This window comes from Chrysemys picta, chromosome 3, assembly GCF_011386835.1.
Source record: "Chrysemys picta bellii isolate R12L10 chromosome 3, ASM1138683v2, whole genome shotgun sequence".
Lineage (NCBI taxonomy): Eukaryota > Metazoa > Chordata > Testudines > Emydidae > Chrysemys > Chrysemys picta.
In genome coordinates this window covers 70,365,492-70,385,415 of record NC_088793.1, presented here as the reverse complement: position 1 = coordinate 70,385,415, position 19,924 = coordinate 70,365,492, and the positions used below count along the sequence as shown (strand labels likewise).

The 19,924-nt window shown below is 47.7% G+C and overlaps 2 protein-coding genes and 1 long non-coding RNA gene across 4 annotated transcripts in view; 2 read left to right on the top strand and 1 right to left on the bottom strand.

Annotated features, from left to right (window-relative positions):
* PM20D2 (peptidase M20 domain containing 2) overlaps positions 1-4,040 on the bottom strand; it is a 34,898-nt gene extending 30,858 nt beyond the window's left edge. Inside the window, exons 1-2 of one of the 2 annotated variants that reach the window (XR_010599536.1) lie at positions 3,424-4,040; positions 2,597-2,745 (exon numbers count right to left, since the gene is read on the bottom strand). Coding sequence is in view for 1 of the 2 variants with exons in the window: in XM_005299711.5 (XP_005299768.2) it covers positions 2,597-2,745; positions 3,424-3,936 (662 nt within the window). In the remaining variant the exon portion in view is untranslated. The remainder of the gene's footprint in view (positions 1-2,596; positions 2,746-3,423) is intronic. The other variant, XM_005299711.5, reaches the window with a different exon arrangement.
* Positions 4,041-5,789: 1,749 nt separating this feature from the next.
* On the top strand, positions 5,790-7,375 carry LOC135982271 (uncharacterized). Its single transcript, XR_010599535.1, has 2 exons — positions 5,790-6,108; positions 6,752-7,375. It is a non-coding gene; the product is annotated as an uncharacterized LOC135982271 (long non-coding RNA).
* A 3,110-nt stretch (positions 7,376-10,485) lies between these two features.
* LOC135982270 (uncharacterized) lies at positions 10,486-16,044 on the top strand. The gene is made up of 2 exons (XM_065588198.1): positions 10,486-15,190; positions 15,424-16,044. The coding sequence occupies exons 1-2, from the start codon at positions 10,951-10,953 to the stop codon at positions 15,474-15,476; spliced, it is 4,293 nt and encodes a 1,430-aa protein (XP_065444270.1). The 5' UTR covers positions 10,486-10,950; the 3' UTR covers positions 15,477-16,044.
* The last annotated feature ends 3,880 nt before the right edge of the window (positions 16,045-19,924 follow it).

Here is a 19,924-nt window from a genome sequence, read left to right as displayed (position 1 = left end):
CCTCAAAATATACCCTAGCCTTTAGAAATGCAAAAGCCTAGCACAAAAGTTATTCGTTCAAATGACTGGGTAAACAGAACTTTTTGCAAGGCTGCAAAACCGTGCAACCTGAACTTCAAAAAGAAGCCAATCCATACCATAAGCACTCTGGGGGAAAAGAGATAGGTTGTTGAACTAAATTATCAGCTTCCTAAAGAAGCTTTTAACAAAAACATTTATTCAATTATTCAAACTTTTTGCCTTGGATGAAAGGCTGTCAATCAGTAAGCCTCAACAATCCTATCACCATTTTCCAAATACATGAACTGAAGTGAATGAACATGCGACTTTTGCAATGGATAGCTGGGAATAGAGCCCAGATCTCAACTGTCTATCCTATCACTAACCACTAGTTCAAAGGTCCCAAAACTGGTCCACAGGAGGACTTCGGGCTAGTCTACACTCGCAATGCTAAAGCATTGCCGCAGCACTGGGAGAGAGCTCTCCCAGCGCTCTAACAAAAAAAACAACAACCCACCTCAACAAGGGGCATAGCTCCCAGCGCTGGGGCAGTTTACACTGGCGCTTTACAGCGCTACAACTTCTGTGCTCGGGGGGGGGGGGGGGGTGTTTTTTCACACCCCTGAGCGAGAAAGTTGCAGCGATGTTAATTGCCAGTGTAGACAAGCCCTTAATGATGGTACACAGGGAGCAGGCCATGTTTCACCATGCTTGCTCTCCTCCTGGATTCTACTCAGTGGAAAAGTGGAAGGGGAGGGGAAGTTAAGAGCAAAAAGTAGTGTGTGCAGTTATCACTTATCACTCTAAAGGCAACAATATAGACTTTCCCAACATTACTTTTCCATGCAGATTCTGTTGTTGCCACAGGAATGTCATACAACCTTGCCTAGAAGAGAAGATTTTTCACAAGGATCTGACAAAGTGATCCACGCTGTGACAATCTGAGAACCCCGCAGCACTAGACAGCTCACTTCAGACCAGAGAAGCAGATCTTTTGTTCAATACAAAACTAAGAATGGGGCGATTAAGGAGGAGAGTGGACAGGAATCGGAAGTCTATTAAATGGAAGTCTGTCAAAAGAAACCATAATATTTATAAGTTATACATTTACATTAATGAAGTTTTAGGTATAGGAAGCAGTTAACATTTGCAGAAACATACTACTCACTACAATCTAGGATCAAATAAGCCTTAAATGTTTGTAGAGGAAATAAGAAGTTTGAGAAAATACAGACTGCAAAATCTTGGGCACGGGCTACTCTATTTTACTCCAGGGGAGGCGGTCCTTGAGATCAGAAGGACAGGTTGCAATCAGTCCCAGAGACACAGATGAAGGAGCAAAAAACTCAGAGGCCAAAGACTAGTTAAATCGTCTGCTTGAGAAAGGAAACCATGTCTTTCCAGAGACACTAACCCAGAGGCAGGCACTGCCAAGTTAATGTGAACTTGAAAACACACATTTTCATTACTTTGTTATGAAACCTAGAAAGCTATGCACTCATATATGAGTTAAGTAAATTTACTTGTGAAAAGGACAGATTATTTCTGATGAATTATATAACTGACATAACCTCTGAACTTTTATTAAACAAATCTTCAAGATTAATTTGAAGCATCAGTAGGACAAACTGGTTGGCTACCAACAGTGTAAATGGAGAAAACAAAAATTTACAGCTTGCTCTTGAATCCTTGGATATTATCTGTATATAAAAAGCCATGATACATGGGTTCTTCAAGAAAAAGCATTTCACGCTCTTGAGATTAGTGACAAGGTTGTTTTATACCAACTAGCTTTCATTCTGCTTTACAACAGAAAGCAAAGTCATCTCCAAGTCAAGAGTTTGAACGTTTTCCCCATTCCAATTAAGGCTGACAGTACTTTAGTTTGAACACTATTGTATCTATCATTGTGGACAGAAATAATCCTACTTTCAGTAAATTTTAAAAGTAAATATTTTCCAATTAACTTTAGAAGGCTTTAAGATGCATGCAAATGTTTGTTTTGGGACATTTTAACAGAATCAGTCCAAGGGAGAATAAAGAATTTCAGGGAATTGAAAAATATACAGTTTGCACAAAAAGACTGCATCATTGAGCAATAAAATACAACAAATGTCCGAGAAAGACAACTCAGGAGTAGAATTGTGTGGCACCAACATGGACAAATATTTTCCCAGAAACATAATATGCTATATAACAATGCATTATTGCTAATTAGCTGGATTGCAGAAAGTCAGGATTTGTGTTAGCTTCCTTAACATAAGCATGACATATTTAAGTTTTATCAATGAAATGAAATGCCACTTGCTACCCTGACTAGATATTATCTCTAAAATTTTTGCAACAATAAACATAACAGATGCAGGCCCGAACATTACATTTTAGGAGAATACAAGAACTGGGTTTGAGTGCTCAGTACTGAGTACATCAACTTGCTCATGAACGGACTACATATTACACATGAGGAATATCAGTGATTACCAGACTCCAAGTTTAACTACTGTAAAGGCAGGTCTCCCTTCGCTGAAAAGATTGTGATGTACAGAAAGCAAAAAAAAAAAAAAAAAAAAAAGTGTCTTTCAAACATCTTACTTACTCATGCTCAGCCACATCAGGTAAATAAGCGACATCACTTTGTGCTGGATGGGCCATAAAAACAACATCCAGATCATCAAAAGCACCAGCTGCTATGAGATCTATTTTGCCACCTCCACCTTCTTCTGCAGGAGTTCCCAGCACAGTGATCTAGAAGAGGTTATAGGGGTCAACAAAATTGTCAACAACCTGATTTTGTTGTGCACAGTAGTGTTGTACATGTTGATCCCAGGATGTTACGGAGACATGGTGGATGAGGCAATATCTTTTATTAGACCAACTTCTGTTGGTGAGAGAGAAAAAATTTCATGTTTACACAGACCAGTGGAGGGGGCCTCTGTCATCCCTACCCTGTAACCTGGGGTGCTTTGCAATGCCCTGCTGCTGTAGCCTCCAACCCTGACTGCTCACGAACAGCCACACCTTGCAGTGTAACAAAGGCTGATGAGAACTAGGATGTCACTGGCAGGCTGCAGTTACATAAACACACTTTAAGAAAACATTCCAGTGTCTCCCTCGCCCAAAGAAGCCGGTCCAATAAAAGACATTACCTACCTCACCCACCTTGTCTTTCTAAAAACCTGACTGGCAGAAAAATAAACCCCGCAGGGATGGGCCAGGGACTGTGCTTAGATTAAATACTGAGTAGACATGCTGGAGACCGTGGCTTCTTGGTGCCTTTGATGGCCAGGGAGAGAGCTCAGCCTGGGAAATGAGAAGTTGTTTTGTGCAGCAACGGGATGGGAACCAAATCGGGCCAGCTCCCCTCATTCCCGGGCAGGTTCCGCCTCGAGCGACGGATCGCCCCCCTCCCTCGCCGGGTCTCACCTTCACCGCGGCGGGGAGCGGCTGGGGCAGACTCTCCAGGGCGCCCTTCACGCCCAGGGCCGCGGCCGCCCCCACCTCGGCGATGAGGTTATGGCCGCAGGCGTGTCCGATCCCGGGCAGCGCATCGTACTCGCACAGGAAACCCAAGTGCAGCGGCCGCGAGGCCGGGGCGGCGGGGCCCCACTCGGCCCGGAAAGCCGTGTCCAGCTTGTAGTGCGGCTGCACGGCCCAGGCGGCCCCCGGCAGCTCGGCGCACGAGAAGAAGCGGGTCATGGCGCCGTGCGCCTGGTGCTCTTCGTAGGCCAGCTCGGGGCGGCTCCAGATCTCCCGGCTCAGGGCGCTCAGCCGCTCGGCGCTCAGCTCGATGCACTCAGCCGCCCGCTGCTTCAGCTTCTCCAGCGCTGCCGGGGACACGGCGGCGGCACCGCTCTGCGCCGGCTCCTGCGGCCCCATGAAGCCGCCGCAAGAGGTGGGTGGCTCGGAAACGGCTGGAGTCCGCCTTGCCCTGAGCATCAGCAGGCGCGAGCTCCACGCCAGCGGGTCTGTCGGAGCTCAACGGCCGGCGCTGCCTCACAAATATCCCCTTTCGCCTGAGGACTTGCTGAGCAATGTACCGCGCTGGGAGGGGTCTGTAGTGGTGCACGATCCAATAACACATCGAGGAGAGGCAGAGGGCGGGGCTTCCCCACAGCTTTCTGTCTCTGAGCCCAATACCCAAGGCTGTGCTGTGGGGTACTGAGTTGGGGGGGAAGCTCTGGCACCTAAGGGTGGGTGATGGATTTCTCTCCCTGATGCAATGGCCTGTTAAGATGGTCAGTGGGTGGGGGGGATAGCTCAGGGTTTTTTGAGCATTGGCCTGCTTAAACCAAGGGTTGTGAGTTCAATCCTTGAGCAGGGCCAGTTCCAGGCACCAGCTTCTCAAACAGGTGCTTGGGGCAGCCACTCCAGAGAGGGGTGGCACATCCAGGTATTCAGCAGCAATTCAGCAGACAGTCCCTCAGTCCACCTGGGAGTGAAGGACCTCCCACCGAATTGCCATCACAATCACAGCTTTTTTTTTTTTTTTTTTTTTTGGCTGCTTGGGGCGGCCAAAACCCTGGAGCTGGCCCTGTCCTTGAGGGCAGTGCTGTAACAAGGGTGAGGTGAGTGAGGCACTTGCCTGGGGCACCTAAAGCTGAGGGGCGCATAAAAGCCCCAGAGCCTCCCTGCCCAAAGGAAAGCTGCTGCTGCCTTGGCAACAGGATACCAGCAGGCAGCCAGCTAAGGCAGCTACTGCACTTTGGGAGGAGGCACACACATACTTCGCAGCCCTCCCTTCCCCCGGCACCCACCTGGAGGAGATGCCGAGGGGGCTTCTGGTGGGAGACAGACAGGATCACCTGCAGCCGGTGGACCTCACTCACCTGACCAGCTGCTGGGGCTTCAGTGAGCGTACTGTTTGACCCTGTGATCCACCCAGGGCCGGCTCCAGGCACCAGCCTACCAAGCATGTGCTTGGGGCGGCATCTGGAGGGGGGCGGCGCTCACCCGGGGAGAGCGGAGCTGCAGTGGGCTCTCCGCTCTCCTCCCGGCGCTTCGGCTGGCCGGGGAGAGCGGGGCTGCGGCCGGGCTCGGCGCCCTCCTCCCGGCGCTCCCCGCCAGGGGGCGGTGGGAGGCTTTTTTGCCTGGGGTGGCAAAAAAGCCAGAGACGCCCTGGATCCACCCCCCGACCCACCCCAGCCACCATTCCTGCAAACTGGGCAAGGGGCAGCCCCATCCCCCACCCCCAGTGAGGCTATGGCAAGGGGCAGCAGGGGAGGAAGGAAGCCACATGTAATGGCAGTCCCCAGCGTCCGGCCCCCAAACTCCAGCCCAGAGCCTGCACCCCAGACCTCCTCCCCCCACCCAAACTCCCTCGCAGAGCCTTAGGCAGGTGTGCCTCCAGAGTTTGGGACGGGGCTCTGAGCGTTCTGGGCACCACCAAAATTTCTACAAACCTGCCGCCCCTGATACTTGGAGGTGGGGTGAGGAGGAAGTGAGCGGCGAGTCAGTGCATGGAGGGGGGCATCCATTTTCAGTATTTTAATTTTTGGTACTACATTGATTGACTGCTGTGTGCATTAATATAGTGACCTCCTGGGTCTTTGAATGAGGCTTTATACTTTGGGAGGGGGCGAGCCGGGGGTGAGCAGGTGGGCAAATGGCGGGTGGGCAAAGAGGCAAGCAGTGAGCCATGGCGAGTTGCAGGACCTCATCAGTGTTTGGGGGAGGAAGCTGTCCAGTCCCAGCTGCACTCCAGCTGTAGGAATTACGATACCTTTGGGCAGATATCAAGGGCCTTGATGGAAAGGGGCCATGACCAGGATGCTCTGCAGTGCAGGATTAAAGTGAAGGAGCTGCAGAATGCCTACCGCAAAGCCCGCGAGGCAAACGGCCGCTCGGGTGCTCCCCCCGCAACCTGCCAATTCTACAAAGAGCTGGACGCGATACTTGGGGGTGACCCCACCTCCACTCCGAGCACCACCATGGACACTTCAGAGCGGGGGGAGGAGGAGGAGGAAAGCGGGAGTGAGGTTGCTGGGGTGGGGGGAGACACCCCAGAATCCCTGGAGGCAGGCAGCCAGGAGCTCTTCTCGAGCCAGGGGGAAGGTGGCCACTCGCAGCGGCCGGTACTTGGTGAAGGACAAACAGAAGAGCAGGTTACCGGTAAGCGGCTTTTTTTTCGGGAAGGAATTTTTTCAGGAGAGGAGGGTTAGGGCTGCATGCATGCCTAGATGCGGAATAGCGCATTGATGTGGTCTATCACATCGCGGTAATTGGCCTCGATAATCTCTTCTAAAGTCTCATCCAGAACGTGGGTAATGCGCTTGCGCAGGTTTCTTGGGAGAGCCACTGTGGTCCTTGTCCCTGTCAGGCTAATGTGTCCACGCCACTGTGCCATGAGGGGCGGGGGGACCATTGCTGCACACAGGCAAGCTGCATATGGGCCAGGGCGGAAGCCGCATTGCAGTAGAAGACCCTCCCTTGCTTCCCAGGTCACCCTCAGCAGCGAGATATCTTCCAGGATGAACTCCTGTGGAAAATGTTGGGACAGTGTTCAGTGTAGGTGCCCCCTGCAGCTGTTGGCTCTCCCCAAGGCACAGAAACCCAGAGGACAGTACGGCCCTGAAACAATCAGTCCCCCTTACTCACCATTTTGGGGCTCCCGTGGGTTATGTGCGCTCTCTTTGGGACGGGAAAATTATGCTATTGTGTAGACAGTGTGTGCCCTCCTTAAGTGTGGGGGAATCATTACTGTGTCTGGTATAAACAATGCTGCCTCTGTTAAGTGTTGCATTTTGGCTTATAGTTGCAACCTTGAGATCTCAGCCATCCGTGTTATCACCGGCTGAAAGACTGCAAAAACTCCAGAAGAGACCCCGAAAAAGCAAAGAAGAGATGCTGCAAGAAGTGATGCATCAATCTCTTAAAGAGAATCAAAAAGCGCAGGAGTGGCAGGAGAGTGAAAGCAGGATCCGCAAGGAAAGCTCAGCGCACCGGAAGCAAAGCACGGATAGGCTGATAAGCATCATGGAGTGCCAAGCGGACTCTATCCAGGCGCTCGTAGCCATGCAGGCGGAGCACTACCGCGTCCGCCCCTCCCTCCCCCCCGCAGCCCTTGTCTCAAAACTCTTTGCCTTGTGCCCCCATGTCACCTCCAACCCACTTTCCCCAACTTCCGGGTTCTTACCACCACCAGCTGCCTCCAACACCTGTATCTTCACCAACCAGCCCTGAGAACTACGATCCTTACCCTCTGCACTCAACCCCCATCACCATGCAGTATAACCATCCTGAAGTGCAGCCCTCATTGCACCGTACTCCAGACAGGACATACGCAAATCTGTGATTGTACCGTTCCCCACTCCACCTCCTTGCCCTTTCTGATTCCCAAACAGTTGTGTTTCTTTTCAATAAATAGATTTTTTGGCTTTGAAAACATTATTTATTATTGCATAAAGTAAAAGAAACAGGCACTGCAAATCAGCTTAGCAAACACAGATTCCTACTAACATTGTAACCACTGCACTTCACTCCCGTGCAGGGCACCAGACATTATTGCTGGTTTTCTGCCTCAAATTGCTCCCTCAAGGCATCCCTAATCCTTGCAGCCCTGTGCTGGGCCCCTCTGATAGCCCTGCTCTCTGGCTGTGCAAATTCAGCCTCCAGGTGTTGAACATCGGAGGTCCATGCCTGACTGAATCTTTCACCCTTCCCTTCACAAATATTATGGAAGGTACAGCATGTGCATATAACTGCGGGGATGCTGTTTTCGGCCAAGTCCAGCTTCCCATACAGAGATCGCCAGCAGCCCTTTAAACAGCCAAAAGCACACTCCACAGTCATTCGGCACCGGCTCAGCCTGTAGTTGAACCGTTCCTTGCTGCTGTCAAGGCTCCCTGTGTAGGGTTTCATGAACCACGGCATTAACAGGTAAGTGGGGTCTCCAAGGATCACAATGGGCATTTCTATTTCCACTACTGTGATCTTCCGCTCTGGGAAAAAAGTCCCAGCCTGCAGCTTCCTGAACAGGCCAGTGTTCCGAAAGATGTGTGCATCATGCACCTTTCCGGGCCAGCCTGCGTTAATGTCAATGAAACGCCCACGGTTATCCACAAGCGCCTGGAGAACCATAGAGAAATACCCCTTCCGATTAACGTACTCGGATGCTAGGTGGGGTGGTGCCAGAATAGGAATATGCATCCCATCTATCGCCCTTCCACAGTTAGGGAAACCCATTTGTGCAAAGCCATCCACAATGTCCTGCACGTTACCCGGAGTCACGGTTCTTCTGAGCAGGATGCGATTAATAGCCCTGCAAACCTGCATCAACATAATTCCAATGGTCGACTTTCCCACTCCAAACTGGTTTGTGACCGATCGGTAGCTGTCTGGAGTTGCCAGCTTCCAGATCGCAATAAATACCCGCTTCTCCACTGGCAGGGCAGCTTTCAATCTCGTGTCCTTGCGCTGCAGGGTGGGGGCAAGCTCCTCACACAGTCCCATGAAAGTGGCTTTTCTCATCCGAAAGTTCTGCAGCCACTGCTCGTCATCCCAGACTTGCATGACTATGTGATCCCATCACTCAGTGCTTGGTTCCCGAGCCCAAAAGCGGCGTTTCACAATGCTGAGCCTGTCCATGAATGCCACAAGCAATTTCGTGTCGTACACGTTACGCGACTGGACATCATCGTCGGACTCCTTACTGTCACTTTGGATCTTAAGGAATAGCTTGACTGCCAAACGTGACGTGCTGGCGAGACTCGTCAGCATATTCCTCAGCAGTTCGGGCTCCATTTCCCGCAGACCGAAATGGAACACAGATCGCGCTGCACAGAAACCGTTGAAAGATGACGTTGAAAGATGGCGCCAAGTGTGGACGGAAACATGGGGATTGCTGGGATGCAAAGCGATGCATCACGGGGCGTTGGGACAGGACCCAGAATGTCCCGCACCCCCAACCACCTTCCCACAACCCACGCCGCCAGAATGGGAAGAGGTGCTCTGTGGGATAGCTGCCCATAATGCACCGCTCCCAATGCCACTGCAAGTGCCACAAATGTGGCCACGACAGTGCGCTGGCAGCTGTCAGTGTGGACAGACTGCAGTGCTTTCCCTACTCAGCTGTACGAAGGCAGGTTTAACTCACATGGCTGTACATCTGCAAGTGTAGCCATACCCTTATTGTCCTTGGTCTAGCTCCCAGCCCCTCTCCAAGGGTTGCAGCTGTCTGGAGGTGCCTGCCTTCCCCACCTTCCTCATTCACACCTCATTCATTCAACAGGGCAATTGATTACAAAGTGGGGGGAAGATCTTATTCAACTTCTAGCAAAAAGACATTTTTCCTTTACCTTAATTATACTACCTTATACAAAAATGCATAATGCAGAGATTTATCTACAACTGCATTGATTGACTGCTGTGTGCAGAAATATAGTGACCCCTGGGTCTTTGAATGAGGCTTTATACTTTGGGAGGGGGTGAGCCGGGGGTGAGCGGGTGGGCAAGTGGCGGGTGGGCAAAGAGGCGAGCAGTGAGCCAGCAGGGGTTCTAGGGGCGGGCATGGGGGTTTCTGGCAGGGGAGGGAGAAGGTGAAAGGAGGCGAGTGGTGGGTGGGGGACTGACTAGGAGGGATGCAGCAGGCCAGCGGGGGGTTAGGGGATGAAGAGGGGTGTGATGATGGAGCTGAGCAGGGAGGGGGTGGGTCCCATTTTACTGCTGTGATCTGGTCACCCTATGCGTGCCATTTCTTCCCCCCTCCCCTCCCAAACCTCCCTTTTCGGCCCACAGCTGTTTCGGCGGGGCGGCTGTGACGTTATTGACATAAACTGGGACCATATAGATCATTGTTGCAACCAAGGTCCTGTAGTGGCACCCAAATCTTGTATAAAGGGGGTCAAATGGGGTGTCTAGGACAAGGTTATGGTTTACTGGTTATGATTATGCTGTCTATATGTGTGTATCAGTTTTGTAGTTGAAGTTATGAATATTGGCTCTATACTGTCTGTATGGCAAACTTATGCTATGCTTCTGGGTGACATCCCAGACAAGCTGAGATTAGCTCTGCCTAGCCTGCTTGATGGCCCATTAAGGACCATCAGCTATACAATGGACCCATTGAGAGAAGGCAGATACGCCTTGTACCTCAGCAAAGTATGCAGGGACTGGCCCATGTGACTCCAGACTCCATGTTGCTGTAATTTTCCACAGTAAGAACAAAGAGGTGATCTTACACCTGGAAAAGACTATATAAGGCTGATGCCTGATCTCCATCTTGTCTTCAATCCTGCTTCTTACCTCTGGAGGAACTTTGCTACAAGCTGAAGCTTTGAACAAAGGACTGAGGACCCATCCCAGCGGGGGATGTATTCCAGAGACTTGATCTGAACCTGCAGTTTATTCCATCGCAGCTGCAAGCCTGAACCAAGAACTTTGCCATTACTGTATGTAATTGATTCCATTTAACCAATTCTAACTCTCATCTCTATCTTTCTCCTTTTATGAATAAACCTTTAGATTTTAGATTCTAAAGAATCGGCTACAGCGTGATTTGTGGGTAAGATCTGATTTGTATATTGACCTGGGTCTGGGGCTTGGTCCTTTGGGATCAGGAGAACCTTTTTCTTTTACTGGGGTATTGGTTTTCATAACCATTTGTCCCCATAACGAGTGGTACTGGTGGTAATACTGGGAAACTGGAGTATCTAAGGAGATTGCTTGTGGGACTTGCAGTTAGCCAGTGGGGTGAGACTGAAGTCCTCTTAGTCTGGCTGGTTTGGTTTGCCTTAGAGGTGGAAAAAACCCCAGCCTTGGGCTGTAACTGCCCTATTTGAGCAATTTGTCCTGAGTTGGCACTCTCAGTTGGGTTCCGCCAGAACCGCATTGTCACAGTGGCGTAGTCGTGCTTGGATCCACAGAACCAGGTCAATTAAGCTTTGGGTCAGAACCCCACGCTATCCAAATTTGAATTTTGGGATTGAGAGTTTTGTTGGTTAAAGAGCTGCTGCAATGGCTGAGCAAAGAGCATATGAGGGACTTGGGAAAAAAGCCCTGGAAAATTTGTGTTCAGAAAAGAGGATAAGCTTTAGAAAGAAAGCTACAAAGGAAGAATTGAGAAATTTGCTAATAGCCAGTGATCAGGGGGCAAGAGCACAGCCCTTACCTGAGGCTGCAGAAGAGGCAGAAAAAATTAGGATGCAAAGGGTGACAAGTAAACTGCAATTTGAGCATGAACAGAAGCTAGCAGATCTTCGATTGCTGGAGAAGCACAAAATAGCAGAGTTAGAAAGAGAGAGAGAGAAAGAGGCTGCCGAGAGAGAGAAAGAGGCTGCTGAGAGAGAGAAAGAAGCTGATCAAAGAAAGAAGGAGGCTGATGAGAGAGAAGAGAGAGCCCGTAAGGGGCGTCTAGAGCTGCTCGCTGCTGAGCAGGAGACTCACAGGATGGAACAGGAGACGGCCAGACTTCAGCTCCAAGTAATGGAAGAGCGGAGAAAGTCATCCCCACCTGGTACTCCACTTCCCCCCCGCCATGAGAAAAACTGGGAAAGGATGTGTCCCATTTACAATGATACTGAGGATATAGAGGAGTTTTTGTCTACCTTTGAACGGCTCTGCAATCTGTACCAGATCCCTGAGGGTCAGCGAATGCCTGTCCTGCTAACCAGACTGACTGGAAAAGCCAGGGAGGTGTTTAATGACTTGGGGGAACAAGAAGCATTAAATTATGAGCGGTTTAAGGATTCTGTGTTAAGGCGATTCAAGGTTACTCCTGAATCTTACAGAGTTAAGTTTAGAGAGTTTAAAATGCCTAAGGATTGTACTTTTGTAGAATGTGCTCATAAGCTGATGGGTTTTGTTAAAAAGTGGGTTATGGGAGCAAAGGTTCATGGGAGTTTTGAAAAACTGCTGGATTTAATAACTTTGGAACAGTTCTTAGACATTGTGCCTGACAATGTGAGAGCAGCTGTGTGTGACAGGGACCCTGAGTCAGTCCTACGGGCAGCAGAGATTGCTGATGCCCATACCCAAAACAGGGCTCGAGAAGGGTGTAAAACCCCGGGGAAAACTGATCACCATTCTCCCCAGTTCAAGAGGAGGGAAGGATTTAAAAATAAACCTGACTCTTCTAAAGGAGTTCAAGGGGGCCCGGAGGGTAGGAACTCACATCCCCAGCAGGTTACATGCTATCGCTGTGGTATGCTGGGCCACATGAGACCAGACTGCCCGACACTGAAGGGCAGCCCAAAACCAGCAACCCCAAATGCCACGGCCAATGCTAACCCTGTTGTTGTAAACTCACAGGCAAGCCACACAGAGCCCAGCATTGGTGCCCTGTGTGCAAATGCTGTTTCTGTTGTCTCTGAAGGATTTGACCTTAAAACTCACATTAAAGCTAAATATGGGAAAAATAATGCAGAGTTTATTAGCAGTGCAGAAGTGAATGGAGTGAGGTGTATGGCATGGAGGGACACCGCAGCAGATATTACTCTGGTTAAAGCAAGTCTGGTCAGGAAGGAAGATTATTTGCCAGGTGAAGATGTAACTGTTGTAGCCTTATCTAAGTATTTTGTCAGGGTGCCTTTGGCTAAAATCCACCTGAAATGGAAGGGATGGGAGGGCACCATGGTTGTGGGAGTAAAAGACATAATCCCTAAGGATATTATGATTGGAAATGATATTAAAGCTATGGTCAGTCAAGTTAATACAAACCAGGCACAAGAGAGGATTGATCCTAAGGTTGTGCCTATGGAGGGTTTCTCCAAAAGTTTGTCTTTGGAAAGTAGCTGTTTGGCTGTGAATGAAGTTTCTGAATGTCTATCTAATGTCTCAGAAGTAAATCTGGAATTAGATCAAGCGAAGGGAGAGGAGAACAAGGAGATTTTGGATGAGCCTAGGCAGTCTTGTGAGCTGATGGCTTTATCTAGTCAGCAGTTTGGGAAGGCAAGGAGAGTGGAAGATGGGTGCCCCTATACCTTATCTGTTTCCTGTGCGAAGAATAGTGACAGTGAAGGAAATGTGCCTGTGTCTGTCAGGGGTGTTGACTTGCCTATGGAGGAAGCTACCCCAGTCTCCAAGCAGTTGTCTGTGAACAGCCCGGTGTGCTGGGACAAGGGAAATGAAATCCCAGACAGTATGTCTAGTAAAGGAAAATGCGTCTCCAACTCTTTTTTGTCTGTGGAGCAGACAGAAGGTGCCTTTCGGCCTGTGATGGTTGAGAGTAATTTAGTTGTCTCAGAGTTGGTTCTGGATTCAACCAAAGCCCAGGAAGGGAATGGTCCTAAGTTTGCATCTGCTGGGGAGAATGGCCCCGTAACTAGGTTGCATCCAGTTAGTGGCTTAGCAAAATCCCAGAGACCAAACAGTTCTGTTGCTTGTATTTTGCCTGTTGCTCATGTGTGGTTGGAAAAGGGTGTAACAACTCTGTCTGATCAGGGTGATACCCTAGCCAGGGCACAAGGAGAGCAGAAAGGTAATTTGGTTGTGTTACCTACGGACAGTTTAACAACTTGTAGCAAAAAGGAAAAAATTCCTAAGCTTGTGTGTGGCAAAGAGAAGGGAAGTATTTCTAACCTTTTATCTAGGAAGTCTATGGGTTCGCCTGAAAGGGGATTGTGTAGAAATCTGCCTGATGGGCCAAAGGTGATCCTGAATATAAGTAAGATCCAGACAGAGTCTGTTGTTGCTCAGGAAAGTGTGCCTTTAGAGCAAGCCCTAGGTGAAGAGGGTAAGGGCAGAATTTCTGTGAGGGGTGAATTGCTGCTTAGAAAAGCTCCTGGAGAAAGGAATCCTCATGGTACTCGGTGCAAGCAGTTCCCTGCAATTGAAGGGTGTGAGAGTGATTTAATCAAGGAAGTTTCAGTTCCTAGCAGCCAAAAATTGTCTGTTGTGAAGGGATCCACTAACTTTCCTTGTAAAAGATCCAGTGTGGGTAGCTTTGAGAAGGTCTCAGAGGAAGTAAAAGTTGTTAAGGGATTGAGGCATCCCTATAACCAAGTGGCTGTGTGGGGCCAACTTGTTGGGGAGACAATGGTGTTGGAACAGGAATGTCTCCTTTCTGATTCTTTAAATGAGCAGTTTGTGCTTCAGGGTTTGAGGACAGATTTGGTTACTGATGTGTCAGAGCAGAGCAGTTTTATGGCTAAATGCTTGAGGATGCGGGGGAGAGGAAGCAAACTCTCACCCGCAGACTCTTTGGATTTGTGTGGTATCTCTTTAAGACAGAGTCCAGCCTTGGAGATGATAGCAGTTACGAATATGAAAACTGGTGGACTGGCTCTGGTCTGGGGTAGTGCAAATTACTTGCCTGGCTGGGAAAGGAAGGACTTGCTAATAGCTGTTAGCAAAGAGGGCCCACCCCATCAGCCAGTGAATTCTGTTAAGCAAGAGAAATCAGGGTTTGATCCTGCAGGACAAGGAGGAAAGAGAAAACTGAATTTTGCAAAGGGAAGCCACAGGTTGACCCTAAAATGCCCAAACTCCAATGGTATTGAGCCAAAGGGGTGGCATGACAAACATGACTGTAGATGGACACTTGCAATGAACTTGTTGTTATTGCTAAATTTTGTAATTAATGTGTTGCTATTGCCACAAACGGTAAAAATATACAATGTGCCTAATCTTTTGGAGAATTCATTGAACATGTTAAAAGGAATACATGAAAACACACGTTATGTTAAAAGGCCTTGTTACACTGGGGTTTCACAGGCAATGCATATAAACAATATGGGAACTTTTCACAGGGGAAAGGACATTCCAGACCTAATGTGCTGTATGAAAAGGAAAACTGAGGCACACTACCATATTGCTTTCATGGCTAAATGCCAAGATTCCTGGACTATGAAGAACATTAATATCTGCATTTATGCGATGTTAATTGGGTTCCAAACATTGGCCCGAGCTTGTATGGATAAAGTAGCAGTTTTCTTTAGCTCTTGGCAAGATCACATGGCACATACAGGAACCATGCTGCCAGAGCAGATCCAATCCACTATTGTTCTAACTAAGTGTTACCTTGAGTTTGTAAAGAGGTTCAATCATGTTATTGAACATGACTTTGATGAACCATTTCTGTTATACACTGGTACGGCTTCTAACCCAATACTAGCTGTAGTGAGACAGAACCCAGGATGGGGAGCTCTTGGGATGCAGTCAGTGATGTTTGTGTCATCCCTTCCTGCATCAATTTTGCGTTGGGGGTGTGACGTTATTGACATAAACTGGGACCATATAGATCATTGTTGCAACCAAGGTCCTGTAAAAAAACAACAAAGAGTCTGGTGGCACCTTAAAGACTAACAGATTTATTTGGGCATAAGCTTTCGTGAGTAAAAACCTCACTTCTTCGGATGCATCCGAAGAAGTGAGGTTTTTACTCACGAAAGCTTATGCCCAAATAAATCTGTTAGTCTTTAAGGTGCCACCAGACTCTTTGTTGTTTTTGTAGATACAGACTAACACGGCTACCCCCTGATACTTGACAAGGTCCTGTAGTGGCACCCAAATCTTGTATAAAGGGGGTCAAATGGGGTGTCTAGGACAAGGTTATGGTTTACTGGTTATGATTATGCTGTCTATATGTGTGTATCAGTTTTGTAGTTGAAGTTATGAATATTGGCTCTATACTGTCTGTATGGCAAACTTATGCTATGCTTCTGGGTGACATCCCAGACAAGCTGAGATTAGCTCTGCCTAGCCTGCTTGATGGCCCATTAAGGACCATCAGCTATACAATGGACCCATTGAGAGAAGGCAGATACGCCTTGTACCTCAGCAAAGTATGCAGGGACTGGCCCATGTGACTCCAGACTCCATGTTGCTGTAATTTTCCACAGTAAGAACAAAGAGGTGATCTTACACCTGGAAAAGACTATATAAGGCTGATGCCTGATCTCCATCTTGTCTTCAATCCTGCTTCTTACCTCTGGAGGAACTTTGCTACAAGCTGAAGCTTTGAACAAAGGACTGAGGACCCATCCCAGCGGGGGATGTATTCCAGAGACTTGATCTGAACCTGCAGTTTATTCCATCGCAGCTGCAAGCCTGAACCAAGAACTTTGCCATTACTGTATGTAATTGATTCCATTTAACCAATTCTAACTCTCATCTCTATCTTTCTCCTTTTATGAATAAACCTTTAGATTTTAGATTCTAAAGAATCGGCTACAGCGTGATTTGTGGGTAAGATCTGATTTGTATATTGACCTGGGTCTGGGGCTTGGTCCTTTGGGATCAGGAGAACCTTTTTCTTTTACTGGGGTATTGGTTTTCATAACCATTTGTCCCCATAACGAGTGGTACTGGTGGTAATACTGGGAAACTGGAGTATCTAAGGAGATTGCTTGTGGGACTTGCAGTTAGCCAGTGGGGTGAGACTGAAGTCCTCTTAGTCTGGCTGGTTTGGTTTGCCTTAGAGGTGGAAAAAACCCCAGCCTTGGGCTGTAACTGCCCTATTTGAGCAATTTGTCCTGAGTTGGCACTCTCAGTTGGGTTCCGCCAGAACCGCATTGTCACAGCGGCTCTGGGGAAGGAGGGTTTGTTTCCACGGAGCGGGCGGTGCTTGGGGGGGGGCTGCGATTTGGGGGGGCTGGGCGGCGCTGGGGGGGGCGCAATTTTATATTCTTGCCTCGGGCGCAAAAATAGCTAGTTACAGCTCTGCTTGAGGGGGCCACTTAGGGATCTGGGGCAAAATCAGTACTTGGTCCTGCTAGTGAAGGCAGGGGGCTGGACTCAATGACCTTGCAGGGTCCATTCCAGTTCTATGAGATAGGTATATCTCCATATATACTGAGTGTGGGGAGGCTCTGTGACCTGGGTTCCAAGGTGGTCAGACTGGATGGTCACAATGGTCCAGGCTGTCCATTTGTCCAGTTTTAAACCCCACCATTCTGCTAGTCCAACCTTTGTCCCCTGGCTGGTACAGAGATAAAACCAGACATGGTTTTGTCTGGTATGACAGGGACCTGACTGCACCACTCCACCCCCACCAGCGTGACCTCGCACACACCACATATATAACAACCTTTTATATATTTGGAGACTGTTATCATATCCCCCTCTCAGTCTTATTTTCTTTACGCTAAGTTCCCAATTCTTTCGATCTTTCCTTATATATCATGTTTTCTAAACCTCTTATTCCTGTTGCCTTCCTCTGAACTCTCCAGTTTATTCACTTCTTTCTCAATGTTTGGTGCCCCAAACTACACATAGTGCTCTAGCTGAGACCTTATCAGTGCTAAATGGAGCTGAACAATTAGCTCCTGTGTCTCGCATATGACACTTTGATTAATATAACCCAGAATGGCATTTGCCTTTTTCACAACAGCATCACACTGTTGACTCATATTCAATTTGTGATCCATTATAACCCCCTGATCCTTTTCTGCAATACTGCTGTCTAGCCAGTTATTCCCCATTTTGTATTTATACGCTTGATTTTTCCTTCCTAACTGAAGTACTTGTCTTTATTGAATTTCATCTTATTGATTTCAGGCCAGTTCTCCAATATATCAAGATCATTTTGAATTCTAATCTGTTCCTCCAAAGTGCTTGCAACCCCTCCCAGCTTGGTGTCACCTACAAATTTGGTAAGCATACTCTCAACAACATGGATGGTGGAGTAAATAAAAAATATTGAATGGTACCAAATCTAGGACAGATCCCTGCGGGACCCCACTTGGTATGTCCTCTGAGTCTGACAGTGAATCATTCATAACTACTCTTTGAGTATAGTTGTGCACCTCCTTATAGTAATTTCATCTAGACCACATTTCCCTAGTTTGCTTATGTGACCATCATGTGGGACTGTGACAGAAGCCTTACTAAAATCCAGATATATCACACCTACTTCTTCCCCTCATCCAGTAGGCCTGTTATGTTATGAGGTATAGAGAATTGATAAGAAATATTAAAAACTTCAGGAAAAAGTTCATGAGTGGCAGAGCTAAGGACAATAGAGTTTGAAAAGTATATTAGGAACAAAAGAAATCCTACCAATTGTATAGGGGGTATAGACGTAACACTGAATGGAGATGGTGACATTGTTAATAATGATGCAGAAAGTGTTCAGTAAATGTTTCTGTTCAGTATTTCGAAATAAGCAGGATGATATAATCATATCACAAGGATGATTAAATACTTTCCACCTGATCAACAGGCCCAGGCAACTTGCATTGAAGAGACCTAAAACAGTTGGCTAAGCAAATCTCTGGCCCACTAATGTTAATTTTTAATACATTTTGGAGTACTTGGGAAATTCCAGAAGACTATAAGAGTACTAATATTGTGCCCACATTCAAAAAGTGAAAGCTGGATGACCATGCTGGTTAGCCTTACCTCAATCTTGGGCAAAATAATGGAAAGCTGATACAGGATTCAATTGTTAAAGAGCAGGAATATAATTTATGCCAGTCAAAATGGGTTTTATAGAAATAGGTCTTGTCAGATAAATCAGATTTCATTCTTTGATGAAATTACAAGTTTAGTTCATGAAGGTTTGAGCTGTGGTGCAGCCTCTTTTGGTTGAGGATACACAGCTCCACTTAGACAATTTGGTCTTTAGTTTAAGAGTATTCTTGGATTCCTTGCTGACATTAAGCTCACACATTTGGGCTAGGATACTCCATCCCCTTCTGGTGGATGATGACCTGGCCTCAGTTATTCATCCCTTCATTACTTCTTGTCTGGACTATAGCAATGTGATATACCCTGGCATGAAGCCACCAGCATATAGAAAACTCCAACTATTACAGAATGCTGCAGCACATCCCCTCAGAAACATAAGCTACCGTGAACACATAACACCGGTCCTCTGCTCTCTACACTAGCTTCCCAGAGAATTTCAAATCAAGTTCAAGGTCTTGGTCATTATCTTCAAGGCGCTCCATGGTCTGGGCCCAGGATATCTAGAGACTGCCTAAAGCGCTGCAGTGCAGACCATGGTCAACTACATTCATCTAGCACAATGGAACTCTCTACAATAAGAGAGTCTTGTAAAGCTTGTCTGTGTGGGAGACAGAACTTTCTGAAGGGCCAGACTGAGACTGGAATTAATTTCCTCAGGAACTGAGGACCATACCAAACCTAGCAAACTTCCGCTCCAAGTGAGAGGTGCATTTCTTTTGACCTGTCTTCTCTAACCTAAACACATAGCACCATGTATATTTAAATAAATAATACAAAACAAACCTAAAACCCCGCCAAAAACACACACACTACACTGCACATACTTCTGTCCCTTGACAGAGAGTGAGAGAACAACCAGTGCATCACAGATGTGTAGTCACATTGCTTGTTGCTAGGGCCCTACAAAATTCACCGCCATGAAAAACACATCACGGACCATGAAATCTGGTCTTCCCCCTGTGAAATCTGGTCTTTTGTGTACTTTTACCCTATACTATATAGATTTTATAGGGGAAATCTCAGTTTCTCAAATTTGGGGTCCTGATTCAAAAGGGAGTTTCGGGGGGGGGGTGGTCACTAGTTTATTTTAGGGGAGTCACGGTATTGCAACCCTCACTTATGTGCTGCCTTCAGAGCTGGGCAGCCGGAGATGGCGGCTGCTGACTGAGGGCCCAGCAGTAGCACAGAAGTAAGGGTGGCAATACCATATCATGCCACCTTTACTTCTGTGCTGCTGCTGGTGGCAGCGCTGCCTTCCGAGCTAGGCTCCCAGGCACAGCCACCATTCTCCAGCAGCTCAGCTCTGAAAGCAGCGCTGCCGCCAGCAGCAGTGCAGAAGTAAGGGTAGCAGTACTGCAAACCTGCCTTGTAATAACCTTGCAACCCTCCCCACACATAGACACACAACTGCTTTTTGGGTCAAGACCCCTACAATTAGAACACCGTGAAATTTCAGGTTTAAATAGCTGAAATCATGAAATTTACAATTTTTTTAATCCTATGACCGTGAAATTGACCAAAATGGGCCGTGAATTTGGTAGGACCCTACTAATTGCACTGCTAGAAGGTGCTCAGATACTAC

Excerpts from the sequence above, each read along its gene's own strand:
- LOC135982270 (XM_065588198.1), top strand. The coding sequence starts at position 10,951 with ATGGCTGAGCAAAGAGCATATGAGGGACTTGGGAAAAAAGCCCTGGAA. Across the intron at positions 15,191-15,423 it reads AGATCATTGTTGCAACCAAG|GTCCTGTAGTGGCACCCAAA; the intron begins GTCCTGTAAAAA and ends ATACTTGACAAG.